At 37.1% G+C, this 14,309-nt stretch overlaps 1 protein-coding gene across 2 annotated transcripts; it reads left to right on the forward strand.

The window, feature by feature from the left end:
* Window positions 1–454: 454 nt before the first annotated feature.
* Window positions 455–13,910, forward strand: tuft1a (tuftelin 1a). Of its 2 annotated transcripts, none has more exons than XM_056267711.1 (12): window positions 455–651; window positions 6,020–6,088; window positions 7,255–7,356; window positions 7,532–7,618; window positions 7,710–7,775; window positions 7,872–7,955; window positions 9,297–9,407; window positions 10,411–10,634; window positions 10,741–10,846; window positions 10,942–11,025; window positions 12,202–12,296; window positions 12,418–13,910. In XM_056267711.1, exons 1-12 carry the CDS (start codon window positions 595–597, stop codon window positions 12,488–12,490), a joined length of 1,158 nt encoding a protein of 385 aa, XP_056123686.1. In that variant the 5' UTR covers window positions 455–594; the 3' UTR covers window positions 12,491–13,910. The 2 variants fall into 2 exon arrangements, with proteins under 2 accessions (XP_056123686.1, XP_056123685.1); XM_056267710.1 differs by lacking the exon at window positions 455–651 and adding an exon at window positions 3,688–3,784.
* Window positions 13,911–14,309: the final 399 nt, after the last annotated feature.

Below are 14,309 nucleotides of genomic sequence, written 5' to 3' on the forward strand. Positions count from 1 at the left end.
TTTACATGTAACCTACTAGTACAGGCAGCATAGAGACAATTTAAAATTCAACTGTGAAATTGATGTGATCTTGAGTAGCCTATGCAGTCACATTTCTTAACGTCCTCCCACTTTTCTTTTGCTTTCAGCAGGCTTTTTCTATCGTATGGCCTGTCCTTTTCCAGCTATCACTCTGATGAAACCGAGTAACTTTTAGATTTATGTCAAATAATTTTCCGTATCCTCGGGACAGGGATGAGATCGTGTCTCTCAGGTGAAACATCCTAACATGACACTGTTCCCGCAGGCTGAGGCGAAACAAACGTAGGAGGGATGCCGAAGCAATGAGGTCACACGACAGTTTTCACTCTGACGCGTTAACGGCCCGTCCCGTCCCGTCAAACCTGTGAAGGGGAGGGGAGAGTCTGTCAAAAAAAACCTTTCAGCTCGCGGTTAGACCTGCACCGAGGCTATTTATTATTCAGCGTATCGGACGAGATCAGAACAAAACACAACACCGACGAACTCGCGCGCGCAGTGGGATATTCAACTTCTGCTGTTATTTTACTTTACCGAAGCACTATTGTCTTTTTAGTGTAGAAGCATTCAGCTAAAATGAATCGAATGGGGAGTATGTGCACATTTGATGAAATCAAATGGGATGACAGAATGGTATGTAGGCTACCAATTTATTCACTACTTATTGTTTAATGTCTATTAGAACATCAAATGTGCTCGATTGTTTGTGTGTTTGTTTTATTTAAATGTATCTGCATATGTTTGCACAGGTCTGAATAAAGTTGAATGGCTATCTACACATACTCTTCTTGTATGAATAAGCACGAGTAAAAATGTAACTTAGGCCTAGTAAAATAAAATAAATAAAACTACCAGTAAGTTTTAAGGGAAAATGTTTACACATCTTGACAAAGTTTCGGGGTCATTTTCTCAACATAGGCTACTCATAAAAGAGAACTTTGATCCCATGTGAGGCATTTCTTCCTGCTCTGTGTTCCTGGTTGGGCCATTTTCTACCACTTATTTAAATGGTTTAGTGCTTCATTCATTAATTTATATCGTCAAAATGAAGTTTAAACCAAAATACCTAAGTGCGACTCTTTATTGATTAACAGTAATGTAATGTGGCAAACTGCACTAAATCTCCTTTACCTCCACGTGTCCTTCTCTGTGTGCACAACAGATGCTTAATCAGGTTTAATGTCACTTGATATTTGGTTTCACTAATAACCTGCTGTGAGAGGAATTTCTGCCAACATGGAGAATAGTTAATCCAAATGCCAGCTGTATCTGTGTCTGTTCAATCACCAACATATAAAGTTCTGTATATAAAGAGTTTGAATTAGATGATTATTAACTTGATCTTTCCATCCAGGAGTGTTGCTGGGCAGCCTTGTGCCCGTATTTTTTTATGGCCTCTTTTTGTTCCACAGAAGGCTAGCCTAATGGAAAGGTCTGTGCTAGAAGATAGGAAGAGAGATAAGGCTCAAGTATTTGCTTGATTGTGGCAGGTTTCCTTCCTTGTTTTAACACGATGGCCATTCACTCTGACTTGACTATTCAAGTCTGACTTAAAGCACTGTATTGTATGTTTTTCAGCAGCTACAATTTTTGCATGTATTCCGTTTGCAAATATGAAAACAGAACATCATGCACTGCTTTCTCAACTCGTCAAGCATTACAAGGTCAAATACCATTTGAGATGCATTCTTTAGAGTCACATGCTTAAAGATTCTCTTCTGAAAGGACTTGTAATGATTTCATGTAGTTCTCTAGTAGATTAGGGTGAAAACTTGTTTAGTTGCTTTAATTTTTTACTTTTATTCTTTATCTTATTTTAAAATGATTTGGAAAAGAAAAAGCAAACAAATCAAAATATTTTTTTTCCCTTTTTCATGTGGAATGAAAACCAACAATAGCTCTTTTGTAGGTATATTGTTTTTGCAAGTTTAGCTGGATGACCTTGTAAGGCAGATGACCTTGGTTATGTAACGTGTTTCCCTTTTTTTTATTTACTTTTTTTTTTATCTTTGTTCAACCAGCTGTGTCTGTACTTTCTCTCTCATCCATTTTGCTCATTAACCGCTCCCTCTATAAATCCCTCTTTCACATTTGGCATAGGTTTAGGAGTCAAACAACAAATATTTAACTTCTAACCTGTATTTACTCACTCTTTATGTGACTTCTGTGAAAATGATGCCTCTCTCATCAAGTTCGCATTATGAAGCAGGTTGCATGATAGTCATTAGGGTGATATGCAGTACAGTGCATACAGTACAGTAGCAACAAATATGTCATTTGTACACATGTCAAAAGTTGGCTTGCTGTGTTGCCTTGAGGTGACAAAGTTCCACAGAACATTGTGGTTAAATTATCTTGTGTTTTGTTTTGTCTTGTCAACACTGGAATGACTTGAACAATAATGAATATTTAAGTTTGTTGTAAACTCATTTGTTTATTACTAATGTAAACTTATTTATTGATTATCAGAGTTAGTGTGCAATGGCACTAAAAGGGAAGAAAATGGCTTTATGGTTGCAAAAGACAATTAAAATGATAGAAAACAAATATCTAATTTTATTGAATATTGATATAACAAAATAAAACTTAATATAACAACATAAAGAAGAGCCCAAGGGGGACTTTTGTGATATGGCAACTTGTGCAAATATTTTTGATATAGCAACACATTTTGAACAACATTTAAGTACACACTTCCGTTTAAAACAGCCCCTTTAGCTAATTTATTTTTCTAATTTATTCATTCAATGATATTTGGCATGTCATAACCTTTATATTTACTTTAAGTACTTCAAAGTACTTTAAGTTTATTTCATAAACTTAAATATTTTATTAGAAATGGATCCCAGTTTTTCTTGTTCTGACATTGAGATGTATGATGCCATTATTAATGTTTCAGTTCACTCAGATTCAGTGTTTGTGTAAAGTCACCATTGTCTATGTACAGTCTCAGGTTTCAGCAGCTATTCAGATTTCTCGCGTGACCTTTACATCTTACCGAGGAAAAACTCTTGTGTGATTAGCCAAGTCTTTTGTCTGTCTCTTTGAGGGGTCCAGAGGCCTGTATCCAATGACACATTCCACTCACGACTCTCAAACAATCTCTCTATTTTCCCTCTCTTCATCACCCATCCCTTTCTCTATGTCCTGTGTGTCTCTCTCCCCTTTGTACCTCACACCTGCGTTCAGGTTTCACTCTGACCTGGTTTGATTTTCAGTGAACAAACGCCTTTGCACTCTCTCTCCATCTGTTATTAATCGTCTGTTTGCTTTCCAAATACCTTGGTGCCACCACCTCTCTGTTTTTCTCGATTTCCTTGGTACACAAAATATGCAAATCTCACAGAGCTGTTATATAATCTCTGAATAATGATCATTCCTGTGTGACAGTGTTTGCTCAGCCAGAGGCTTTGTGTGTGTATTTGTGTCCATTTAAATGAGCTATGTTGTGGTATAGGAGAGTTTTTGTATGTGGCGCTAGTATGTTGTAATCAAAAGCCTGTTGTTCTGATGCCTCAAGCAGAATCCTCACAAACTCCTTTACACGTAGATTTTTTTTAATCCTCTCCCATTACAGGCGTGATAATTGTGTGCCGGTTGCGTGTCATCTTGCAGGTGTGTGTGTTGAGTGTCTTTGTTGCTTTCTTGGGTTGAGGTGTGGTGTTGAACTTGGCTGGCTCGACTCTAAATGCTGCTTTGCCTTCTATGGAAACACCCAATTCGCACACAGTTGCGGGACGTTCCAGCGATTAGTAGCCTACCTCAGGTAAATATATTAATGCATAATTCATTATTATGAGTTTGTTTACAGTCCTAAAAAAGGTTTTGTCACTGTTTTGTTAAAACTGACTATTCGGTTGCCTTCCGTCTTTTCTGCCGATCATCCTGGTAGTGTAATTGTGGTTTTGTTTTGTTTATGGGATTATGATAAATGTGCTGTTTTGGCCAGGTGGGTCGAGATGTGGCTGTGTTTTGTCTAGTGATTTAGTAAGCATTACAATAATAATAGATCTTTTTTTTTTTTACTTGGACAGCTTGCCTTCGCAAACTTGCATCACTAGACTAATTCTGAAATCCCTCTTGATGACATGTAATACAACAGTGTGTAACTTCCAGCCTTACATGGAATGTTTTTGACCATAAGGTCCTTTGTAATCGACCAAAATTTCAACTGCTGAGTGTGTTGTTGTGGTTTGTTGAACTGCATAGCATCATGCATGCTATTGTTAGTTTGTTGTCTGAGGTCTTTTTTTTTACATACAGGGTACTCTGTATCCTCATACTGTGACAAAACACATGTATGTCGCCATATGATACATACAGCAACAGTACATATAGTATTGTGTAACAGCTGAACTGTGGAGGTTTGTACACATATATACAGTTACTATCAGTGTTTATCTGTTTACTGTTGCTGTTTCTGTGAACTGGAAGCTTTTTCTGCCACCAAGACTATTTTTTTTCTCCTGATCTTGACATAACAAAATATGTTTTCTCATGATCTCGCCTCAAGAGAAAAAAAGTTGGCCAGCCACAACTATTTGATCTGCATCTGTCAAACTTAATTTTGTAACCACACATGTCATGTTCCCTTGAGTTGGTTGCCATAAAATAGACCACATGTTCACAGTCAATATAGTGTTTGATAAAAACTTGTTTGAAAAAGTTGTAGCCTCTTCCTTAGTGTCAGACACTGATTTGGAAGTAAAATAACTTGGATAGATGGAGCTGCATCAGCTTGAGTCAGTCCCTGATCAAAGTAAAAAATGAATTTTCTCATTTATAATGCACTTTGTATCTCATATTCTGTCACGGTATTGCATATCACTGTATCATCCCTGTACATTTGTACTATTATAGTGAACTCATTGCAGGTCAGGATGTCAACTGCACTGTAACAGTAATCTCCTATTATACCCCATTCACTCATGTCTCCTCCTATTTTCATATTCCTTGTCATTTACACTCCACCATTCTATTGCCTTCTATATTACTCAAATAACAACTGCCCTAATTACAGTAAATATGAATCACGTCTAATCTAATAGAGTGTGACTGAAATGTGTCTGTCTTATGTAAATGTGTAATGTCCCCTCCTTCACCATTGACTTTTTAGCCACTTGATCTTCACCCCAGTAATGACCATGGACAATTTCACAGTCCGTTCAGGCCTGTTTCACACATATTTGATAAATATGTCACAGTTTGTGCATGCTGTCTGCCACACACTCTCTTTCAGGACATCTCGTCCCACCATGACTCACTCACACTACTTTTAGAGTCAGCAGACTCTACTGGATTCATGCTTGGACACACACACATTTATCCATCCATCTGTGGTTGGTTTAATTTTTCCACTCGTCATTGTTTTATATATTTGATCAGATTATGTTCCTGAATACCATATACAGTTTTATAACAGGCTAACTTCAGTATCTCTTCATTTGGTTAAGTGAATGTTATCGTATGTTGTGTACAAGTTGTTTTGTTGCCAAAGCTTTATAGTCTCTGCTTTGCCTCTTCCTTACTGTGTCTAACATACATAGTTTATGTTGTTGATGGGTGTCTGGGTTGTCATGGTGATATTCCGTTCTGCGCTGGAGTGCATTGTTCCGTTTAGATTTGTGGCATCCCGCCTCCATTTTTGTGACGATTTAAATTTACATTCAAATACAAAATTTTGGCAAAGCCTGCAAGGCTCAAGAATTTTCCAGAAGCTGGGGAACGAATCAAATCAGATTTTGTAGATATCCTAGAGTCTGGACTGTAAATGCCTTTCGCTTTCGCTTTTTTTCTTTCACATTGAGTAACCGCAGACCTTCATGCCAAACTTTAACGGGCCATTGGCCTCCAGTCAGTCTCTCTCTCTCTGAGGGCATTACTCAGTTTCTCCTCCCCACATGTTCCCCTCATCCATCCATCCCACCCTTTCGCTCTCTATAACGGTCTCTTTGTTGCATCCCTCACTCACATTTGTGCTTCTCTTCATGTCATTATTCAGAACGGGCACAGAAGGCTCAGACTGACTCTCCACGAGCAGAACCAGCAGCAGCAGCTCACCACGGAGAAGGTAAATGTCTCTTTCTGTTTCACGTGTAGTAAATAGATGAGCGGTAGATGATCTGGTAGTGACATTTGCAGATGTCAAATTCAAATTAAATGTTTTATTTTAACATTTACGTAAGATTTTAAAATATATTTGACTGAGTGAACTCTGAGTGAACTTTCCATTTCTGATTCTGGGAAGGTTTTTTTAAGAATGCATTCCTGCATTGAATTTCTGATATTTATACTTTAGCTGAAGTTATACCAGAATGTTCCACTATAATACCAGCACAGTAGCTAGTATTACTTTAGTGTTAAAACTAACTTTAGCTGAACAATAACATTATTCTAGAGCTGTTGTAAAGCCAAAACAATCTCTGTTACTTTAATTCCCTATTATCACTGTAAAGCTGCTTTGGAACAATCTATATTGTTAAAAGCGCTATATAAATGAAGGTGACTTGACTTGACTATTATTAAGCCTGACTTAATTTGCTGTCCAATATTTAATGCTTATGTTTATACACATTTATGTCAATTTAGATTTAGATCACATCAGATACAATTAGCATGTTTTGATGTTTTCTAGTTGTGTTTTGTATGTTTATGCTTAATTATTTCTACTGTTGTTTTTGGCCTGATTATTTCTGGTTATGCTGTGATAGGGATTCTGTGGAATCAGTTCTGATTAACTTCAGTGGAATTACACGCCCCCAACCCCGTACCCTTCCCCCCACACACGCACATTCTCATTGGTCTGTTTCTCTTTCTCTGTCTATCTGCCAAAGCCCTATAAACATAAGGAACATGTGGCTGTGTTCCAGGGGACGTTCTTGTAGGACCAGAGGCTCATTGTTTCAGATTCCAGAAATTGCGCAACTTTCCATGTTCCTTTTCCCACATATAGTGGGAAAGCCCCATTCTTGCTCTTAAGGGGTTTCCTGCTACCCTTTGTGTATCATAGTTATTTATACTTCGCATTTAGAAAGGGGCCCTTGTTTTCTGCAAAGACATGCAAATGTAAAGTTTTGATTCTGAAAAAGTTAGACAGTATTTAACTGAATGACTATGTAAATTCTAGACAATTAAGGCATTCTATTTAGTGTCGCAAGACATAAAAGAGCAGTTAATAGACATACTATGCATGCCCATACTATTGGCATTTAATATGTATTTTTCTTGTCATTCCAGCCAATTGGCAGAGCTTTTGCCTTGGTACAACCAACCTATGAAAGGCAGCCACTGAAGACTGATCTTATCAAGCCGTCTGAGGACCAGGGTGAGGTCATCAAGGTGGGTGTGTCTTTAAATTTTAATTATGGATCATGTACATTTGGAAGTTTGACCTGTAATGTAAAACTATAATTGAATTTGTAGTTGGCAGAATTAGACTAAAATGTAATTGAGGCACTTGGTGAAATCAGTGATGTCAATGCTTATGTGCTTATGTTTTCTATAATCTTGTCAGGTATACCTTGAAGACCGCAAAGAAGCACAAGTCAGACACCAACAGAGTCTAAAGATGCTCTCAGAGGAAGTTTCACAAATACAGGAGGTGAGAGCAAACATCCTCAGTATCATTTCCCACTTTTCTATGTTTGGCTGTTTTCAGAACATGTGTTTTAACATTGTTGTACTGTGTGCAGGTGAGATATTGTCTAAAGAACCTCAGAGAGCAGATGGCAGCTAAAAGTCACAGAACAGAACACGAGGTGAGACAAGAAATCACATCAATTTGAAGATATACACGTTCTTCGAAGCTAGATTAACAATAAAATGTTAACTAACTCTCATTTTCTCACCCTCAGCTGGTGTTATCTAGTACTGGTCCTAGAAAAGTTAATGGCACTTATTCAGTACTTACACAGACCCTGAATGGCTTAGAGAGACAGGTGAGAGTTTAATGTGCCCTGTTGCTTTGCACACACACACACACACACACAGGTTATCAAGTTGAGATTATATATTTAATTGTGCATGGCATGCTTATTTCCACTATTTCTATTCAATCATTAAAAAAAAAAACACTAAAGCAATCTTCAGCAAATATCCAAATGAATATGCATTTTTCATAGAACATTGTTATATTGTGATGCCAAATTCACTGCTTTTAGCTTTTAGTGTTTTATTTTTAATTCATTTAGACAAAATAGAATCAAATTTTAACATCTGCCATTTATTGGTTATCAGACTTAACATGACAATAATTTTCAGGTTATCAATATTGCTTAGAATGTTATCTGTGCATCCCTAATTTGTTTATTCCCATAAACCCAAACCTAACCCTCTTATAAACCTACTGACATTATTTGATTTAAAGTAAAACATGATTTATGAACCACCTCAGATGTAAATACTCTTCGCCTGTTTGTAATGACCAGCGTGCTTCAGTCATGTTATATAATGTGCTGTGAGTAAAATCTGTATCCTTTGGGTGATAATAGTTTTTTTTTTCATTTAGGTAATTGCTTATTCACACCTTCATTAACAAATCTCCACAGTCTGTTACTACACAGCACATCAACAAACCTGCAGCGGTAAACACCCGTTAGTGTTTGTGTTATCCAGGAGCTAGTGCAGAATTAATCACCAAGGAAACCACACAAAAATGCACAGCTTGGGAAACATGTTAAGCCACCTGCAATAATTATCTTTGGTTCTCCCTGATCGCTGGTATTTGTTCAACAGGTTTTAATGTTTCTCACATTCTTCACATTCTTGTCTTTTGTTGCTTGATGAAGCTAAATGTGGCGGCAGCAGATTCTGAATGAATAGTGCGGATTAGCCTCCCAGTGGGATGTGTGTGTCTGGGTAGTTAGAGCAGGAATATGGGTGGAAAAGCTGAGCTATGGCAGCATACGTCAGTGTTTTACTCTTAGAACACACGCCCTGTTGACGCACGTACAGAGAAGATCCCTCCCTCTTTCTCTCGAACTTACATTGTCCTCTCCCACTCAAGCATGTCTATAAATAACTGCTGGGAGAGATGTGGGCGTGTTCCAATGGAAATATTTTTTTGAGGACATTTTGTTTGTGTGACTGTAATTTGGTTTATAATTAAGCAACGTTTGCTACTATTTTTTTTATTGCTTAAACCACTATGTTGTGTAACTAATGCAAGACACATGTAACAAGTACATGAACACACATACAAACAAACTCGACTGTCACCAAACAAATTCCAGAATGTTTTCATTAACATTTTGTTGCTATATTCTGTTCTGTCTCTCCAGGATAGTGTGGATGAGCAGGAAAAAGAGAAGATGAGGGAGGCCAGTAAGCGTCTGTATGCTCAACTCCAAGACTCTGAGAAAAAACACCAGGAGGATAGAGAACAACTGCTGGTTAGTCACTTCCACTTTTTAGCATTTGTTTCTTTCATGGCGTACAAGGATTGAGCATTCAAAGGACCTTTTGTTAGACTGTCCTCAGAGAAGGTGAGAGTTCAGTTGTACTAATACTCTGCCAGACATTCCCTCTGGTCAACTGGATCAGATCCAGGTTGGGAAAGAACAGTGGTGAGATCGGACATTCTTTCATGATGACGTGCTGTTTCGTAATCGGCTACTGCTTGCATCTTAAGGATTTCAGTGTTAAGCAAACAGCTCATGTCAAAATTATACCATACAAAATTAAACCGATTGAAACTTTTAAACATTTTCAACTTCCTGATACAAATGTGGTTGTTTTGATAAGGAATCATCTGCCAAATTAAATACATGTAAAAAATAATGTACAGTCAGCCATTTATTATTGCAAAATATACCCTGATAGAGTGATCAGGACCCTGACACAAAGCATCATCCTGAATGGGCTGGGAATGGGAATTTTCCTTTTTCAGTCATTTTCAATAATCATGTTTATAATGACTGCTTACTTATAATCCATCATTATAGGTCGCTTTTATCAAAAACTAGTTGGCCTGTAAAAATATCAAATTTTTAGGTGTTATTCAACAGAATTAGGAGGGTTTTTTTACATACGCTAACACATCATTAATAGTAAATATATATATAACAGCATATATATAATAATAAAGTTGCCATTTTAGTGATATTTTATTCTCTAGAGTTAGCTATGACTTATGGACATTGGATAACCTTCCTGAGGTAAATGTAATATCAGGTGACAAATTGTTTACAAGCTGTTTTATTGAAGACTTCCCATATGAAGTATGAGATTGTCAGAGCCAACGATTAAATATACAGTTTAGGGCTCATTGTACAAAACAATATTTCTCCACAGAATCCTATGATTAACAAATCAGATTTGAGTATTTCAGAAAGCTGTGTAATACTTTTGCTTTGTGATTCAACTCTTTTTTTGTCTTTGTTCATGTTCTTGTAGGCAGAGGCTCGTCAGTATAAGAAGCAGTTATCTGAGCAGAGTGAGTATCTGAAGAAGGTTCAGCACAGCAAGGAGCAGCAGGATCAGCAGATCGAAGACCTTCAACGTCTCATGGGCGGCATGGAGCAGGAGAGCTCCTCCCTCAGAGACCAGCTCATGACCAAAGAAGCCGAAGTCCTGCAGCTGCACGAACTGAGGGAGGAGGGCCATGCAGGGAGGGAGAGGTGAGGGTCATGACATATCTTACTGATTCTGTCACGTAATGTTGTCTTTTTTAACTTTAAACATCAATTGGCCGTTGCTCTAAACAGTTGCCTTATCATGTAACAGGTTAGAAGAGCTGGAAAGGGAAAATGCGATTTTGAAAGAGAAGATTCATCACTTGGATGACATGCTCAAGAGTCAACAGAGAAAACTACGGCAAATGATTGAACAGGTACTTGTGCACTGCGCACACACACACTCCCATACAAACATTTGTCATGTTAGGTTCACTTTCTAACACCAGCTTTCCATCGTTGTGCCGTTTAGCTTCAGAACTCGCGCATGGTGATTCAGGAGAGAGACAGAGTGATCAGAGAGCTGGAGGAGAAGGTGGCCATGCTGGAGGCAGAGGTCAGTTTACAGGATATAAACACATATCTAGGTGGAATTCACAATTACAAACGATTTTGGTTCTGGTTCCAATTTCTATGACTGATTCTGGTTCCTTAAAGTGAGAGTTCACCCAAAAATGAAAATGTTGTCATCATTTACTCACCCTCATGTTGTTCCAAAGCTGTATGAGTTGCTTTATTCTGTTGAACATGATAGAAGATATTTTAAAGAATGTTGGTAACCAGCCAATTGACGGTGGCCATTGACTTCCATCGCATTTTTTTTTTTCCTACTATGGAAGTCAATGGCCACTATCAACTGTTTGATTACATTCTTCAAAATATCTTCTCTTGTGTTAAACAGAAGAAAGAAAGTCATACAAGTTTGGAACAACGTGAATAAGTGACGGCAACATTTTTGGGTGAACTATCCCTTTAATTGTTCCATAAATAGTTTTTTACTGTAGTATTTTTATTTTAACAATAATAAATACATTTAAACAATTATTTCAAAAGGTGTGACTTTTCACAGAGTCCAATCCATTCATTGGCCTTAACAACAATTTCACAAATAACACATTGAAGTAAACACTGTAATAGTATTTTCTTGTAACACGTACTCCAGTAATGTATATATGTATTTAAGTGCATATATTAAATAAAAATGTTAAAAGAACAAAAATGTGGTAACATTTCATTTAATAATAAGCATAAAATACTACTGACAAAATGCATAATGTGTCATATGAACAAGTTAGTAACTACACTGATTTAAGCTGCATGTGTTTGCTTCATTGGAGTCTTGGTTGTGCTGTGTGTGTTTGATTCACTAAAAAAAAGCAGCTCTTTAGAGTCATTTGTTCAGGAATTGGACTACACTGGTTATGTTGTGTTTTTGATTACCTAAAAAGAATCAAGAGTCATTCAGTTCCGATATTTAAAAAACACAGAACTGGTTATGAAAAATAATCTCTCTGTTTTTTTTCAACCAGAGTTATAATTCTCCTCTCCATCATCTGATCATAATTTCATGAATTACTGCTGAAAATGCACCCAAGTTTTTTTTAAAAATATATATAAATAAAATAGCATTTCTATAACAATTACAAAAAGAAATCAGTTAATTCAGCCTTTCATCTGTGATCTCATGAGTCTTTCCTGATGTCTGACCTTTGTGAATGTACTTTGCTCACAGAACAAACAAATGCACGATCAGATGGATTACTACCTGGGGAGTCAAAGGTCAAATTCATACCTGCCATCAGACACCAATGCGCAGATTGTCTACAGGTAAGACATGCAAATTATCCCGATAGCTACACGCAAATTATGTTATGCATATAGTCACATATGCTTGATAACAGACATACAAGCACACACATTCAAAGTCGAATTTATGTCTCCTCCACAGCAAGCCTCTGAGACCTTCCACCCATACCAACAAGAGTCTGCCCTTCATCAAAGTCATTGAAATTAAATCATGAACGTTACCACAGCAACATCACACAGCACTGCTGTGACAACCGTACCATCCTCCAGTATCAGTGCTGGATACTAGCAACACAAATGACCACAGGCCTTCACCAAAGGACACACCATTGCTTTAATGTCTAAAGGCCTTTTCTCCAAGTATACTTCTAACATTGCAGAGGTCTGTTACTGTTATTGCTACAATTATTTACTATGAATAATCAATGAAGGTTTGACACAACAGGGACTGTTAAAGTCAACATATCCATTTTTATGAAGACAAGTGACGAAAACAAAAATGAATTACTCATTTTCATTTTTGTAAGAAGTGTGAAGGGCTTCTAGATGGATGCTGGGGATATTTTGGTATTTATTTGAGGCTGGCCCTCTGAAGATGATGTCTTTCACCCAATATTAATGGACAGACTGGTTTTGTTGCTAAACACCCTCGCTGAGCTCTCTTTATCTCTCGTAATCTCCCTCGGTATTAGCTCGGCTAAACACTTGGGGAATTAAGGGGTCTTTTTCTGAGTTAGACCAGTTATAGAGACGATAACAGATGGGAAAACATTTTTATTTTATTTAAAGGAATATGAAGTAAAGAAGGATGAAGGATTTTTGTATCTTCATTGTATCTATTTATATCTAAATTAAGGCTGGAAAATGCGTTCTGTGGCATTGGCCAAGGAAAGCGATCAGGAACAGCAGTGTTCCTGGTTTATCTCGAATAACACTGATAACTGACGGTGCTGAAAGAACTGAAGGGGAGACCGTGAGTTATGACATGCTTATCCTGAAACAAAAAACTGCAACAAATATTTATTCTTCATCTACATGCTTTTCTCAACCAAAGAGACACAGGAGAGAGAATCCAATGACTTGCCTTCTATGAAAAACAATGATGCCTTGTGAGTGTTTCATAAGATTGAAAGAATGTAACACTTGTCCTCTACTGAGCCAGTTCAGGCCAGTAGAACACAGTGTGATCCCTGTTATTCAGTCGAGCCAACCGCTGCAGTTACTCAGTTAGCCATTTCCAACATTCAGTAAACTGATTTTATAGCACCTAGTTAGAAAACTGATGTGATTGGCCAGAGCACCTGCCCAACTCAAAGTAGTGCCATGTGAACAGGTAATAATATCCCAACATGGATTATTTATACTTCATTAATTTAATTCTGGACAAGGGTGTGTTCAAATATGCATTCCATTACCATGTTTATCCACCTTCACATTTGTAGATAGTTTTGTGTATATTTTCTTTTTGTGTGAACTTTAACCTTGATGTGAATTCCTTAGAAAGGCTTCAGATAAGCATGTAACATCTTTTATTTTTTTGTAATAATAATATTTTTGTAGTAAAAAACGAGTGGTTTGTTATGCTTGAATTAATGGCATTTTGAGTATTGTATTTAAATAAACTAGTTTCATGAATGTTGTTGTCTTGCCTTTTTTTTCGTGTCAAAAGGGGAATGTGGTTTGGTTACATGGTTGGTTGGTTTTATGGCATCTTAAAGACAATGTAATACATACCTATCAAAATTTTATGATATGGAGAGGTACCGTGGAATCTGACCACCGTCACAAACACTCCAATGTGTTTATTTCGTATGGAAATACATGCGAGTCTCACAAATAAGATATATTATATATGAGTCTCACAAATATAATATAGCATATTAGAATGATTTCTGAAGGATCATGTGACACTGAAGACATAAGCAAACATGTTTTCTCACCGTCACGCACCTAACTCAGAAACTCTTAAGAAAATCCAAAGTTACCAAAACTCACAATTACGAGTTGTGCTGATGTTCATGTGCATTTCATCTC

Source organism: Rhinichthys klamathensis, unplaced genomic scaffold, assembly GCF_029890125.1.
Source record: "Rhinichthys klamathensis goyatoka isolate OS25496 unplaced genomic scaffold, OSU_Roscu_1.1 h1tg000262l_1, whole genome shotgun sequence".
In the NCBI taxonomy this organism is placed as follows: Eukaryota; Metazoa; Chordata; class Actinopteri; order Cypriniformes; family Leuciscidae; genus Rhinichthys; species Rhinichthys klamathensis.